At 39.6% G+C, this 16,872-nt stretch overlaps 1 protein-coding gene across 5 annotated transcripts in view; it reads right to left on the bottom strand.

Moving 5' to 3' along the window:
* ppp3cca (protein phosphatase 3, catalytic subunit, gamma isozyme, a) overlaps nt 1-16,254 on the bottom strand; it is a 34,219-nt gene extending 17,965 nt beyond the window's left edge. For 2 of the 5 annotated variants that reach the window (XM_074669829.1, XM_074669832.1), the window contains exons 1-3: nt 15,516-16,253; nt 6,989-7,186; nt 2,058-2,182 (exon numbers count right to left, since the gene is read on the bottom strand). In XM_074669829.1, coding sequence (XP_074525930.1) covers nt 2,058-2,182; nt 6,989-7,186; nt 15,516-15,582 — 390 coding nt within the window. In that variant the 5' untranslated portion in view covers nt 15,583-16,253. Of the gene's footprint in view, nt 1-2,057; nt 2,183-6,988; nt 7,187-15,515 lie in introns of all 5 variants that reach the window. The other 3 variants (XM_074669831.1, XM_074669830.1, XM_074669833.1) reach the window with 3 other exon arrangements.
* Nucleotides 16,255-16,872: the final 618 nt, after the last annotated feature.

Here is a 16,872-nt window from a genome sequence, read left to right as displayed (position 1 = left end):
CCATAAACTCTGACTGGAGCTGTCTCTGAGCACAGGCACACTGGTCTGCCCAACACCAGGAAGACCCTGACACCTTTTTATTTTTTCTTTAAAAGAAAACCAAGAATCACTGAACTAACATCCTAAATACAACACTGCATAATGCCATTCAATCCAAGCCCTGCTCGATCTGTTCATCAGAGCTGGATTTTCAGTTTTTTCATTAATTCTTTTGAGGAGAAGCACAGCGCAAAACTTAATCTATCAGCTGCCTGTCTCTGTCTGTGCCATTCTCTGTGACCTGCTGGTTGCTTTAGCTTGGACTCATCAGCATTCATCAGTTTGTGCATGGACTGGCAGAGTATGTGTAGACAGGCAGCAGGAATGTGTTGAGATTTTCTTTAATAATCAAAAAAAAAATCTAATTGTTCATGTTAGTAATATCTCATCTTTAATTTTTTTACCCCATTGTTTTCATCATTCCCTTGTTGTAATGTAATATGAAGAGTGTTGGGCAGTCTACTTTAGAAAAGTAATCATTAGTTACCTGGAAAAGTAATTTTTGCGTTACCTTTTTGAGAAACCATCAAATGTGTAAAAGAAAATTTTGAGCGAGTTTTTGCTCTGGAACTTCATGCACACTTAACAGGCATGTTCTTGCCTCTTACATCAATGACAGTGAAGTAAACATAACACATTTCATTTGCAGCTCCTCTCTTGTGCCTGGCTAAGAAAGCCAGGATACATAGTATGTTTCCACATTTCATGTGAGTATCATTTAAAATAGTAATTAATAAGATTACCCGTTACTGGAAAAGAATAATGGAGTTAGTAATGCTGTTACTTTTAGCGCTTTTATTCCCAACACTGGATGTAACTGTCATGCTGTGTCTTTAAGGCATGTGAGAGCTGTTACCTTTTTTTACAGTTTATAACAATAAAACTTCTGTATCATTTAACACTCAAAATATTATGAGTAAGCACCAGAGCCAGTCAACAGTAAGACAGATCAACAACTTCACATGGTCATCAAACAGATCTCTGTCTTCTTTTGTCTTATGTCTGCTACTCTGTCAAGAAAAATAGTTAGCAGTGACTGTTGAATGGTATTTGCCCTGAGATGTCCATCCCTGATAGGCAGAGAGGTTAAAGGTAGGGTCTGCAGGATTTTCCTAAAAAAAGTAAAATACCAACTTCTACAGGAATAATCCTGCTCTATCGTCTGCTACGAGCCTCTATACATGTGTGCCAGTGTGTGTGTCAGTGTCTGTGTCTGCCTCAACCCCCTCCTCTGCCTGATTGGGACGTTTCTGGGCAAAGAGAGAGCATGGTTACATCAGCCAACCACCAAGTACCCAGTGTGCAAGAGATGAAGAACCTAATCAGAGCGGCTACGATAGTGATAAAGAAACAGATAAAGAGTCTCTCCCACATAGTGCTACAGGTGGTTGCTGGGCTAGTAAGTGTGTTCACACAGTCACGGTCAGAGGCAGTTGGTGTGTGCTGCTGCTGGCACTGAGCCAAGGAGGATGAGCCCAGTTTGACAAAACAAAAAATCCTGCAGACCCTACCTTTATGCCTTTAAGATATGTTGTGTATTTGACCTTTTCATGTTTGGGCTTATAAAGTTAGTATTCAGGTTGGGGTGTAAAAACAATTTTGACAAGTAAAACTTAAAAAGCTTCTTGAATGTGATATACCATAGTTTACAGACTACAACAGCAGTAAAAGTGTATCCTGTCTCTCTCAATAACTGGTGGGTACAGTAAAGATATCACTTTTACAGGAGAGGATTAGAAACCCAATCCACACTTTAACAGTGACCTCTTGAGAATGAAGCAACATCCTGAGACCCAAGTTTTTTTTGTTTTTTTTTAGCGACGCACTTTTACATTCTGGACACAGGAGGTCTTATTCATTGGAAACCAGCCAACCAAACGTGTTTTAAATGAGTGAGTTTGTAATTTCTGTGCGTTGCCTTCAGACTCTTAACTTCTGGTTTCATGGTTAACTCAAATGTTTTTCACTTTACTTTTAAAACCAACTGAAGGGAACGATATGAAGACACATTAGCTTACCTCGATGCTGAAGTATCCTCGATCTACGTAGTCACCAAGGAAGAGATATCGAGTGTTACTGGGTGAGCCGCCAACTTCAAACAACTTCATGAGGTCAAAGAACTGACCGTGGACGTCACCACAAACTGCAAAAAAGAGAAACAACAGGCTTCATCAGTTTCTGCTCTCTTCATGTTTTAAAGGGATAGTTTGCGTTTTTAAGTGGGGTCGTATGGGGTATTTGTCTCTATTTAAGGTTTTGTTTTTATTCTGTATAATGACCCGTTATCTGCAGAATATGTTTACCTTATACACATACACCATGTCAGCTGTTGAAGGGAAAAATTGAGCTAACAAACTCTAAAGCTATTACTGTGTCAACTAGAAGTTTCACATTTGTTGTTAAACTGAGACGCACTAACATCAAACTTCATGATGACTCATATCACAGACCTGAACAGCTGATGCTTGTGGTGCATTTGTAAACAAAACAGCTTCCTGGTGAATGAGTAAAGAGCTGGAAAATGTCTGATGCTACACTGACACTGATGTTTGGGTCTGGATCTTCTAAAATAAGTTTGACTACGGAGTAAAACTGACTCTATCTATAGTACTTCTACAAAACTGTTCATATTTCAGAAAGTTGGACGCTGAAGCGTTCTGGTGAATGGATTTTACTCATGCAGTCCTTTTCTTCTTTTTATAACAAAACTCTTTACACCACTTGTCACATTCACCTGTTCACACCTCATCCATTCATCATTGGCTGAGGATTCTTTTGTAAGGGAAAAACACACACTCGCTGACTGTCACTTGGAGTTCAGAGCCTTTCTCAAGGACACTTTGGGATGTGTCTACAGCACCTGGGGTCAAACCACCAACAGCCCCAAAACTGAAAATATGATTTTTGAAACACTAAATTTTCCTTCAGTAACACGCAGAGCCTGCCTGTGTCCTCGATGGAAGCCTGATCATCTTCTATCCTGTTGGACACTTTGTAAATCAGTCTGTTCAGAGGGAGCCGAGAAAAGTCTGCTGCTGAAGGAGCTGTGTAAGACTCTTGTGCCTACTTTTATTGTAGACCTGTAGTTTGTAAGACACAGGAAACCTGGGTGAGTCTGTCATGGCTTCATGATGCCTCAAACCCATAGTTCTGACAGCAACGTCCATATCCAGGGAGCTACGGAGCTGCTAATGTTTAAAGATACAGTACGCGCTAAAGGAGCAGCTGTAAAGACACGGTTTGAACTGGAAACACTGTGTAGGTCAGCTCTGGTCACATACTACATGCTGGAATTGTAGCTCTGAGTTTCACCACGACTGGAATCAGCAAGGTTGTGAGCCCCTCAGCTTTGGCTCCTGCTTTACTTTGTGTGAGTTTTCACTGGAGTTCTGCTCAGATGAGGTGTCAATGAACTTCTGATTGCTGGACTGAGGGGGCAGGAAGCTAACAGGAACATTTTGTTCACTAGACAATGACAGAGGCTGGTTTTGACTCACATGACTCGAGGGCACATTGAACGTGGCAGCTGGTTTGTGGCTTTTATTTCCTCCTGTCATAAAGTAAGGTTTACTTTGGTAGGTTTGGCAACTTCCGTTGGCTTGGGAAAACAATAGCAATGGTGTGTTTGATTTAGTAACCCAGTCTGCCTACCCCCCAAAAAATAAAGAATAAAATAAAGTAGTGCCAATGGTTGTTTTCATTTTGTGCCAAAATTTGCAATTTGCAATTTGAATTACCCCCTCCTACTCATTAAATAAAAACAAACACAAAAACAACAAATCATGTATTGAAGCAAACGTCCTTCCATTTGCAAAATAATTTGCTTGATTTACAAAAGATTTAAGCTGCTAAAAAGTTAGGAATCCCTTTTCATTTTACTTTTCATGATAAGCCCGGTATTCTTTAGAAAGACCCCAACAAATTAATAATTAAATAAAAAAAACAACATTTTGAAATTCACATTGTGATAAGTAACAGACAAATATAAAATATGGTCATAATGCTAAAAAAAATGACTTTATGGAAGAAAAGGCCATTTTGGAAAAGGACATAATGAAATAAAATTGACTTTTAAAAAAACTTTTTTTTCGTTTTTTTAATTTAATACAAGATTTGAAAATAAACAAAAAGTCATTATTTTCAAAAGAATAAATTTTTTAAAATAGTTAGTTTGAAATATTTTATGATAATAATTTGAAATTAATGAATAGTAAGAAATTTCATAATAATATTGCCTAATTTCACAGTTTAATGGCCATATTATATTTTTGTCTGTAATTTATCAAAGTTGTATTTATTTCAAAATGTTTTTTTTTTTTTTTTTTTTTTTACATTTAATTATGAATCTTTTGGGGTCTGTAGTGTGGCACCTCAACACTCTTGCTGTGTAGTCATGTTGTTGTGATGCCTGAAAAATGTGTTTCGCTAAAATAAACTAATCCCTCTGGGACCCTGTCTCAGTGGGCAGCACGCTACTCCAAAACCTGTCTGATTCAGCATTAATACAGCTCAAAAGTAATGTTCACTGATGCCACATGCTCTGGAGTCTCTTTTCTAAAAATGTGCTGCTCCCAACTCATTTAAACTAAATATATGGTTTTTTCCAAGACAATGACAATCCTCAGTCTCAATGTTAAGATGGATAGTTCTCTCTGGGTGAGGAGTGAGTTTTTCCTCAAGTGAAGACGATAAATCATCTCAGGGTCTTGAGCAAGGATAAAATGGATTGTGACACTGACGTCAGCAACAAGTGGGCGTTGTACTGAACCGTCATGGTGCAGAGGGAGGTGAGCTGGAAGGCGAAGCCCTCAATTTACCGTCTACGGTGCAGTTTAGTCATCTACGTTCCAACCCTCACCGATGTTCATGAGCCATGGGTTCTGACCAAAATAACAAGGTCACGGTTATGAGTGGCTGAAATGAGTTTCCTTTGTTAAGTGTCTGTCTCAGCCTTACAGATACAGTTGGTATTTATAGATTGTTAGTTATTTTAAAATGTTGAGAGAGAAAAATGACCCCTGAGGCGCTTAAAGTTGGTAAAACACACCGCCTATGGGCAAGAGTAAGAACAATTCATTTGTTAAGTTTCTTGTATGATAACATTTTTTTTCTTTTTTTATTAATCCTGACAAGCAAACATTCCTTAACCCATGAGTAGATTTCTAAGCAACCCAGGCATAATTTTTGTCTTTTGATACAAATAGGACCTTTTTCTGGACTTGTCAAGTGACGGAGGCTCATATTGAGTCTGATAAGATGTTTTAACATAGACTGTAAAAAAAATGGATGTCATCTTGCTCAGCTCGGAGAGGGGTCACCACAAAAACTGCTCCCCCTGGTGGCTTTCTGCTGTATAGGTAAAAAAATCTATCTCTCCAGTCATTCCAGATGGGCTGTGGTCAAACTTTAATTTAATACACCTGGTAGAAATGCTTCTCACGTCTAATCGCTGTGGTGATTTGAAGATATCATTTGGCTGCCTTGTGTTCAAGTCCTCTTTTTTTCTAAAAAGTTTTGCTTTCAGTGGTCACAAGAGGTTTACTTCAGGTTTAACGAAGGTTGACAGCTGCCGTTCTAGTGTATTTTTTTCGGGGATTGTAAAATATGTCGGGAGGGAGAACCAAGAAGTGATAAGACTCTTGAAAGAAAAAAATGTTATTATTTTTGGCACCCCACTCATATTACCTCAGAGTCCCTCATCACCTCTACTGCACAGACTCTGGCTGCAGAACTGCTAGAATGGCTGCGCCCGTGACGGGGGAATTTTGGCTTCAAAACCGTACAATGGTAAAAGGCAGAGCTGTCCACTCTATACAGTCTACGGTTCTAACTAGAAGTAATAAACAGTGTGAGACTTCTGTGGATAACTTGGGGGAGTCACATGTCACCATAGTTGTATTAGTCACAAAATTGGTCAGCCTGGTTCCCTCAGTAAAAAAATGTCAGAAGAAACCACAAAATAAAAAACGATGAACACCAAGTGCATTCTATGAAGAAGCTTTTTTTTTTTTTTTTCATTGAACCTCTAAATTTTGGTTTCTAAAGTCCAGAGACATTGGTGTTACTGAGTCTCACTTGTAACAGAAAATAGACCTCTGAGATTGTGGGCATAGGCTCACAGTTCACACAACTGCCCCACCAGGCAACTTGAGATCCCCTCTGCACAAAGTTAGCATAAAACAATTCTCCACTTTTTCTTTTGATTCATTAAGTCGCCGTTTCCTCAGTAACACCGGCTCGAAAAGGTGTCTACATGTCTTCAGTAAACAGCATCACTCATCATTTAGTTTGGTTGCACTTGTCTCTTTCAAGCTGCCAGACCTGAACAGTGGATCAATGCACTGCAGGGGGAAGAGCTTGTGTGTGCAAACAGTGCCAGCAGTGCTGTACAGAAAATAAAGCAAAGTGACAGGTGATATCTGACTCACTGAACACCTCACTGCAAAGAAATAAAAACATTTTTCTAAAAATCTCAGAAACAGACAGAAGAGGGACTTTGATTTCAAACCAAAACAGCAATCAGCTAATCTTGAGCTGAATTTTCAAGATAATGTTCACCCAGATTTATTTGGTGTCCATCTATTCTTCAATTGGTCAAAAGCAACAAACTTTTGAGCCATTCTTTCCTGTAACAATGGGGCGGCTATAACAGAACAGAGTCAATTCATTTTGGGGCTAATTAATTAGCCTGTGGTTTCAGAGAGCCAGAGAAATTTCATTTGCATGGTTGTCAGAGGTGAGATCCAGTTACAAAACAGTGCAGCAGGGATGAGCAGAATAAGATGTGGTGTTAAGAAATACTAGAGCAGCACGCCAGAGTTCTCTCCCTGAACTTTGAGATAAAGATGGTTTCCTTTCTGAGTTGTTATCAGCAAACCCTGAAAATACAGCTGTTTCCTACCCTGTCCAAAACATCACAGGATCGCTTTGTGAGCATCTGTGAGCCTACCAGTTATGGGTGCCTCTACTTCCAGCATGCACTTCTCTTGGCGTAGGATGTTGGCGCCGTCGTTGATGATTTTGAGAGCCACGTCTTCTTCCAACCGTCCCTCTTTGACGAGGTGATTGCGGAGCAGCTCAGAGTTAGGCTTTCCGTCCTCATATAGTTCTTTTGAAGTCAGTTTATGTTGGGGAGGGTATGGCACAGCTGTTGGAGAAACAACATAAAAAGACATTTAATTAACGAGTTAGAGAACAACACAGTTCAGAAAGTGACGTCTGTTTTACTCTATACTTTCAAGAGAAGCTGAGTGATTGTCAAAGATGTGAAATATGTCCCCTTTTAGAAATGTAAGAGAAACTTTAGTTCTGTCAGGCTGTGACACAACATGTGTTGTGTTTCAGCAGATACAGACCCTGCTACCAGGGTGAAATATGGTGATTCTACAGGTGTATCTCACTTGGAATATGGTAGGAAAGTTCCTTTAGTTCAGTAGTTCAATTTAAAAAGTGAAGCCGGTACAGTATATAGATTCAGCGCACAAATGTTTGTCTTTTAATTCGATTCAATTCAATTCAGTTAACTGAAACCCAAAGCTTAGTATCTTGTGCTTCCTTAAGCTCAAAAGCTTTGTAGAGATGATGATTTAGGCCCCGTTTACACGACGCCGAAAACGGTCGATTCCGCAAATATTTCGTTGCGTTTTGGCCTTCCGTTTAGACAAGACCACGTTGCGTTTTCAGTGAAAACGCAAACTTTTGAAAACGCTCCCCAGAGTGGAAAGATCTGAATCCGCTCCTCCATCCAGCTTCGTGTAAACACAGAGCGGAGCGTCTCAGGGTGAAACGCTGACGTCACCGCATGCGCACTCGCAGTTTTAGGTGAAGGCTCCGCGCTCAGCCACATTTACAGTTGAGCCAGTAGGTGGGGGTAATGGGCGTTACGGTTGGATTGCCGACCGTCTCACACAACAAAACGGCAGAAAAAGAAAGAACAGAAGAGGAGACTTCTCCTCCTGGAGTCGTATGAACGCGGATCGTTTTCACGCCGTCCTCATGTAAACGCGGGTGGCTTTTGAAAACGCAAAGGAAGAATCGTTGCGGGAGTCTCCGTGTAAACGGGGCCTTATTTTTCCAGCAGGCCTTGGCTCCTGCCCACAGCGCCAAAAGAATAAAAAGCTGGTTAAATGACCACAGTGTTACTGCGCTTGAAAGTCCATCAAACGTTCCCAAACCCAAACCCAAGAGAGAATCTATGAGGTACTGTAAATGCACAGTGGCCAATAGGTGTCAGCCGACTTGCATAAGCCACAACAGGAATGCAAAAGCCACAACACAACAGAAGTACAGCCACGGAGGTTAGGAGGACAGTTTTCCTAACAGACTCAGAAAAGTTGTGAACGTAAGTACATGATTGTTTTCTTTTGTAACTTAAGCTATGATAAATGTAGCTCTAATGCTAACGTAAATAAAGAAATATAACTACTATGAAGGATATCACAAGGTGACACCCCTACAAGGCTTTATTTATGATAGATGAAGTCAATCATTTACTTTTACAACTTTTCTCTGTCCTTTTGGGTAAGTAACCTCTTTCAACTTCCCTTGCGGCTGTACTTCTGCTGTGTTGGGGTGTTTGCATTTGCGTTATGGCTTTTGCAAATCGTCTGACACCCACCGGCCCCAGTATAGATGAGATGAGTGACAGCAGACCCAGTAACAGACGAGCTGAAGGCTGCGATGAAAGCAACCGGAGCTTCTATAACACCTCAGCAGAGCCACAGGCTGATCTATTCCATAACATACCACATTTGTCTAAAGTGATATTCATATTTAAGAAGTTAATGAATATCCAGTTTCTTTCACTGTATGTCATACTCATCACAATTAACTCATTAGCTGCCATCTGTGTTCAGAGGACAGAGCCCAATGCTGCACGCTGGTAGAGCATATTTTGATCCATCTTTCACTAAACAGAACCTTTTTCTGTTTTTATTAATCCACAGTAGAACTTCGGCTGGTTTCACCACAAACACCTTTTAACTTTAAATAATTGCAAATTATAATTACAAATAAAAAAATAATGATATTATGCAGTTTCTGATATTAAAACCCACCAAGCTCTTAAGTAAAGGCGGTTATCTTTCAGCAAATACATTTCTTAGATCTGTTTCCTGCAACACGAGTCAATACTTCACCAAAATGATCACCAAATTAACAATAACTGTACTGAATCCTCCAGCCAGCAGCTTCTCTGCTCTCTTGTTGACTGCTCCTCTGCTGTCTGCAGCCTGACCTACACACACACACACACACACACACACACACACACACACACACACACACACACAAACACACAAACACACAGACGCAGGAGCTCCATGCACCACTGTTTACAACAACTCTCCAGAAGCTGGTTTTTCTGGAACAGGACTTCATGTCAGGGCCAACGACTAAAAGTCCATTTTCATCTTGTTTTTCATGTCACTGTCTGTGAGAGGCTGGGTTTCTTTTCTTTCCCTCTCAGAGTTGTCATGAGTTTGCTCTCTGTGTGTTCTGCTCCTCTCTGTAACAGATGCACATGTTATCACCATTTTTCACATTGTTTTTATTTTCTTAACACCGCCTCACAAATCACCAACCACTGTTACTAAAGACCCAGGGGCTTCATAAGCAAATCAGAGCAGAGTGAATGATCCAAAGATGCTGCGTATGTCAGCATCAAACCAACAATCAAGCAGTTGCGCAGCTGTTTTTGTTTTTATTTTCTAACAAGGAAAGGATTTGCTTCAAACACAAGCTCAGACGTGTAGTTAGGAAAGGTTGAAAACTTAAGCAGTGTGAATTATTTTCACTGAAATGTATGATGTGTTAAAACAAAAAGAGAAAAAATATACATTCACTAATTTTTATGCCTTACTGGTGTGGGTGTGAAAATAGAAAACTTTGTAAATCCTACAGTAAAAAAGAACTAGAGTTTCTGTAGCTTTGTTGTGCCTGGTGTTGACTGTGTGGTTTCATTACTTAGGGTAAATTTTCATTTCATGGAGCCCAGTTTTTGCTCACTAATGTGGAGAACTGTGGCTCTGACTTCACTCCTTGTTTATGGTTCTGGGAGCAGGATCTTTCCAAGCCTTTCCTTCTCCGAAGTCTGGTTCTGCTCTTTAAGTCTGTACAAAGGCAAGGCTTTTCCTGACTTTGGCTATTTTTATGTTTTTAAAGAGGGGGTGTTCTGTTTTTAAAAATGCTGGATGTTCTCATATAAAATGTGTTAACATTTTAAGGCCTCTACATAATAACCTGTGGAGGTTCAAATCCCTGAATCTGTTTATGAACTGATCAAAGTTCTCTGTTCTAAAATCACACCAGACCTTAATAAGGTCTTCATGAGATTTTCCCAGGATCATAATGAGACTTTCTGAAATGATGATGTCATCACATAAGAAACTCTCAACTGGTTCATGTCATGTCAAAGGGGTGGGCCTCAAACACCAAAGTCTACCCAGGGCTCCAGTAGGCCTCTAGTGGGCTGGCCAATCAAAGGGAAGAGGGTTCGTGGAGTAGGAAGCCTTAAAGAGACAGCAACTAAAACAAAGCATTTCAGACAGGGGACACACAGGGGTGTTTTCTAAAACACCAGTCTGAGAAAAATAAGGATTTTGTACAAAGTTACCACAGAGATACCAGAGGGGCAGGATAAAGACTAAAAAAGCACAACACCCCCTCTTTAAAATAAAGATGTGTTGTTTCAGACAGGCTTTAATACAGGCTTTCTAAAACACCAGTGAGAGAAAAACAAAGATATAAATTTTGTAGAGCTACAACAAGGGTACCAGAGGGACAACATAGTGACTAAAAAAAGCACAATACCCTCTTTTTCAAGGACTTTTATTTTTGCCTATCATGAGGACAGAAACAATGCACCAGGTTGTCCACTGTGAAGACTACTGCTGTAGGACTAGCAACAGATTCCTCAGGTCATAAAAGTGCAGGAGCAGATAGTTACAGACAAAGCTGCTCTTGTTCAAAAGTACACTCCAGCCTGAGATTCACACTCTCCTTCTTACAGGGTGTGATAGGAATAAAGAGAGGCACAATTCCAATTCATTGATACACTAATAAAACGTGGCTTCTTGGAGAAGTTGTTTTTGGTCACAGATACTTGGCATGCAAAGGCATCTCATATGAAAAAAATCCAAAAAGAATAAAAGTTTCTTCTCTAAAACTGAAATAAAGTGAATGTAAAGGCCAAAGAATGCATTTCCTTGGTTTAATGAAGTGAATTCATGGCAAAGTGTTTTGCCTTGTGCTGGCAAATCTAACATCAACTGCTTTGTGATAGTGACATTGTGTAGTAAAAGGTTGTGAATGAACAATGAGAGACATGAAAGGTAGACCAAAAATACACAGAGAATGAATATAAGTAAGTATTTGGGTGTGTATTTGTGTGTATGTGTACGTTTGCTTATCACTGGTGCCAGGGAGTACAAGGGAAATACTGTTTTTAAACTGAGGACAGTATCTTAGCCAGGGCTTGAGGAGTGAGAGTGCTGAAGCTGGTCCACTAATGTCCCTGTAATTTGTTCATATTAGGGGTGCACCGTAGGGCTGGACAATTAATTGGATTTTAATCGTGATTTCAATTTTGCCATCTGCCAATCATAAAAACAATATAATCGAAGAAAAACAATTAATATGCCACACAGTGTAGATGTATGCAAGTTCCTGTGCTTCATAGCTCTTCTGTGTTCCATGTGCAGCCACAGCGAGTGTGTGTGACTTATGTGTATCAATAATACTGTATGTGCCACTTGCTGCTTCTTTAAAGTTGTGTTGAAATCAGTACTGAAGTTTTTGAATAAATGAATAATTTTGTATATTAATCGTGATTTCAATATCACTTAAAATAATCGGGATTCTTATTTTTACCATAATCGCCCAGCCCTAGTGCACCGATCACAATTTTCTGGCTGATCACCAGTCAATGATCTTTAGAAAATCTGACCTGCAGATACCAATTTGGCCCAAGACCGATTTTTATTTTTTTATGACTGACAGCATATACCTTTAATTTTCCTTATTTTATTGAAAACCATTGATCAGTACCAGTGAAACAATAAAATCTTTATGTTTTAACTCAAACAACCAATAAAGTGTTGAGCAAAGAGCAACAATGGCTGGCTCTCAGACCTTTCCAGAGGTATATAATATGATTTTCATATGAAGGATTGGCCGATCAAAAATTAAGGAAATCGGCACCGATCGCTCAACTGGCCGATTGATCAGAGCATGTCTAGTTCAAATTGTACTTTTTGGAGCTTTTTTCTGTACTTCTGGTACCCTGTGGTTAAGAATGGGTACCTTTCACATTTGAAACGATACGGTGCCGATGCCCTGTACCTGGCAATCGGTACCAGTACTCTATGGTACCAAATTTCAGTACTTCTTTGTGTTTATGTGGTAAAAAAATATCAATTTGTTTAATAATGAAATTTAATTTTGTCTTAATTTAACACATTTATTCTTCAATATATAACCTTTCAATGCTGTGTTCATCTCTAGCATGGAAAATCACCTACTCTTTCACTCCCTCACAGTCACAAGGATACATTTAGGTACCTAAATATGGTACCTTTTCATTTCATATGAATTGGTACCCGGTACTTTTGACAGAATTTGGTCAGTACCTATAAAAGTACCTAATTTGGTACCCATCCCTACCTGTGGTAGCTTTACATGATTTACAGCTTAAAAAACCCAGCCTCTGCCTGAAACACTTCATTTTAGCTACTGTCTCTTTCAGGCAGGGGTCACCAACGTGGTGCCAGCGGGTACCTAAGCGTCCACAAGAACCACTTTAGGCATGTTTTAAAGCACTGGTCACAATGGAGCTCCTTACAGAAATGTTTCGTGCCATAATTTTTGTGTAAATCATAAATAACAAAAATTTTGGCATAATTAACTTTGACTTGTGAGCAGTCTCTTTACATTATATTACTAACACAAACATCAGACGAGTAGCTCTTCATATCACTCATTTTCATGAGGTAACCCTGAGTCTCAAAAAAGTTGGTTAACCCTGCTTTAAAGGCTACTTGTTCAAAGAACCCGTTCCCTCTGATTGGATCTCTTTATGCTATGACTTCCCATGAAAGTATGGGAACTCACAGCAGCCTTCTTTCAATAGCATTTAACAAGAAATATTAAATTTGCTCAGCAGCCACAAAGCAACTGGAAAATCCAGGAAAGTGAAGTTTGTTGAGCCACAAACTCTGAGCGAGGTTGGGAATGAGAGGACATTTCTGATTTGACTCATCTTTACTGAGGACAAGCTGTCATGCATGGACCAGTGTAGTATAAATAAACATTAAGTGCTCTCAGGCCCACAAGGCCACAAAGAAAGCTGTAAGCTGAGGTACGAGCCTTAAGAACAGATTAGGTAAAGCCTCTATTAGCAAGGGCTTCCAGATTCAGGGTCTGTTTACTTAAAAGCCTTGTCATACTGTTGGACGGCTCCAGGAGGAAATGAAGCAGACTGTGTGAAAATACCACGCTCCAAAAAACAGACATGATGATCATTTAATGAGCAGGCTGTGCAAATATTTACAGAAACTTAATGCTGATCAATTCAGCGTTTGTTCAGTGAAAGAAAACAAGAGAGCCGATCATTTACTGCACACCTGATGGAAGGGAAACTGTTTGAAGATGTGTCAATGTGCTGATATACTCATCTCAATGAAGACTCTGCTAGGTTTTAATGTCACACGGACTCTACGCCCACACACACCCACACACTGCAGCTTCACCTTCACTGTCTGGCACGACTGAAAACAACTCGACAAACAGACACTACCATCCACCATCCTGCACAGAGGAAACTGTTCTAGACCACAGAGAGGACATGTAGTGACAAAAACAGCATGAGAGATAGGAATCAGCTGATATATCACACGGGATAAATCAGAGAGATGATCCTAAATTTCTCTAATTATCAGTGATTGATTACTTTCTTCTTCTACAAACCCAGGTCACAGGTTTGTTCCCTCAGTACATTGTGTATCTTTATTTCACGAGGCACACAGAGGACTTCAGCAGTCACTCAGATCTATTTATATCAAATTTGACTCAATCTTTGTCACATCAAGTGTTTGTGTCTGAGTTGCGGTAAAAACTGTCTTATTATACTAAATATGAACCACATGTCTGATTTCTGCCAATGAAGTAAAAACAATCTTAAAACATGAATGATGTCTTGATACAAGAAACCAAACCAGCATTTTTTCTTCCCTATTGACAGACTTTTTCACTCTTCAAAGCAACTCCAGCATCATTTTTGTCTTTTAAAACCTCGAAACAAGACATTTTTTCCAGTACTTGTCAATAAATCTGGCTCATATTGACTCTTATAAGACATTTTTAGCAAGGAATAATCACAACACTTGCTTGAAATTCAGTTTCAAGTCAGATTCAATGACAAAGTCACCAACTCTTTCATCTAACCTGTTGACTAACAAAACCAGGGCAGCATTAGCGTTGGATAGTCCACCAGTTAAGCCCTCTTACAGCCACCAGTTAGTGTGAAAACACCACTACAACCACCTGCAAGCATAAAACAAGGATCTGCTAATGTGGATTGTTTGTTTTTCATTTTTTGCATTAACACTTCTTAATATTGGCTGCTAAAGGGTTGTGTATTTTTCAGCTATATTTGTAAAACTGTATTGAAAGCAATACAGGAAAGCTTAAGAACAGCTTAATATAGAGGGTACAAACAAACATCCGTGTAGTGTTTAAGAGTTTTGTTTTTTTTATGGTTGAATAAGTCAATACTTTTCTCTCCTCTTCCCTGTCAACTTCATATTCCCTCTCCTTCTGCGTTGTAACCGGCCATGTAGGGAACATCACTGGGGAGATTCTTTCCACAATTAACTCACCCACTCTCTACTGGCTCACACTTTAGCATTCCAGTCCCCCCCTGGCAAGACTGCACTTTCCGAGTGCAGATGGATGTATGTGTGGGCTGTGATGGCATTAGGTGACAGTAGAGGAGGTGGCAGAAGCACAGGCAGTTGGTCTCTCTGCCTTTCTACCTCAGATTACGCTCTGTTTGTCCTGTCTTGGGCTAACAACAAAAGATTACAGGTCTGTCTTTAGGTCTGGTTAGGGTGTGGGACTTTAGGATTTTAAACTTTGGGACTGTGTAAGTGAGGAGCTGGATAGATTTTTACCTGATTGTATTATACTCAAGTGAAGAGTAATGCAGATGATACCTAACTTAATTTCACCCTCAAATGCAGAAATCTGAGCATCTTCTTGTAAAAGTGGTGCTGAGAAGCCTTTGAAGGTGTCACCAAACACACAGATAATAACTCTATGTGTCAAATTATGTGTGCTGCAATACAGAAATGATTAAAAACAGCACTTTAACTGAAGGGTCAAGTGTTTATATAGTTACTGGCTTTTTGATTTAATCTGAATGAATCTGAGGGACCTGTTGTGTCAGGCAGTGGGCGTGTAAATGTGTCTCATCCACCCACCTTTAATCAGCCTCTCCGTCGTGGACTGTTTCTCCGATTTGTCTTTGTCTTTATCCTTTCCTGACATCTTTGCTGCGTCCGTAGTCTTAGGTCGAGAAATGAAATGTTGTTCAGCTCTCCAGCCAGCTAGCCCGGGGACAAGCTATCTCATGAACCAGATAATCAAATCCGTCCCGCTCTTCTGTTTTCGATAACAACAATCTCCAAAGAAAGGTTACAAAGAGCTAACGGAGGAGCCACAGCTCTCGTTGTGGTTAGACTGGTGAATATTCCAGCTAGTTTGCAGCAACATTAATGCTAGCAATTTATTAATGTTTGCAATGAGAGCAAAAAGTCACCAAGGAGAAAACTAGAAATGTGACAAACACTTGGAAAATATCCGAGGCAACTGGTTCTGCAAGTATTACCTGGTTATTATCCAGTAGAAGGCTGTAGTTGTCAACTAATCCGATTTAATGTTAGTTAACCTCTCAGCTAGTTAGCCAGCTAACATCCTCACGTATTCGGAGGACAAGCAAACACAGCAAAGGAAGACTGTCTCCTCATCTTCTGCGCTGGAGCGATTTGCTGGGAAAAAAACTGACCGTAGAAACTGAAGAGGCGGTAAATAAGTGAGTTAAAGACCGAGTGTCCTTTCAAGATGCAGCCAGCTTCTTGACAGTGTATCCTCCCCCTCGGATTAAACTGTAATCTGACAGTAAGTGAGGAACACTGTGGATTTCCTACAACATGGTGGTGCCGACATGACGTGACTATGGAAACGTAACACGTGGGACAGTGGTGCGTTCAGGGCCCTTCCCCGTCAATTGGAATTACGAACCCCATGTCTAAACTAAACACAAAAAAAGTGAAGAAATTTGTGTTTGTTAGATTAATTCTTTGTTGAAACAATGCTTTTCGAGAAATAGAAATGTTTTATAGTTGGAAAGACTGTTTATTTATCTTGTAATTGAGCCACATTTGTAAGGAACATGCGTTTGTGGGATGAGTAGCAGAGCTGAGTATGTGGCTTGAAGCCATGAAAACAGCCAAATTTTTTCTTACATATCCTAACATTACATTCCTCCATTGATACTGCTGTATACAGCAATCATCTTTATCCAAATTGTTTATCGATATGTATTTTGAGCAAATTTGGTTTTTAAATTTTGTTAGATTTAGTATATTCTATACCAGTTAATTCCACTTTCCCCTCAATTGTATTTTATTTGTTTATCTAATTTTTATACTTTATTTTTTACTTTTCCCCTTGCTCATATTGTTTACTGCAAATAACATATTTCTTCCCTTGTATCATTTCATCTTATCTTATCATTTTTAATGAGGGAAATACTTCCCGACAGTGCCATGTTGTATT

The sequence above is a fragment of the Halichoeres trimaculatus genome, unplaced genomic scaffold, assembly GCF_033239565.1.
Source record: "Halichoeres trimaculatus isolate MK-OKI-2021-1 unplaced genomic scaffold, fHalTri1.1 fHalTri1_scaffold_5, whole genome shotgun sequence".
NCBI classification, from domain to species: domain Eukaryota; kingdom Metazoa; phylum Chordata; class Actinopteri; order Labriformes; family Labridae; genus Halichoeres; species Halichoeres trimaculatus.
This window is presented reverse-complemented; position numbering and strand designations above follow the sequence as displayed.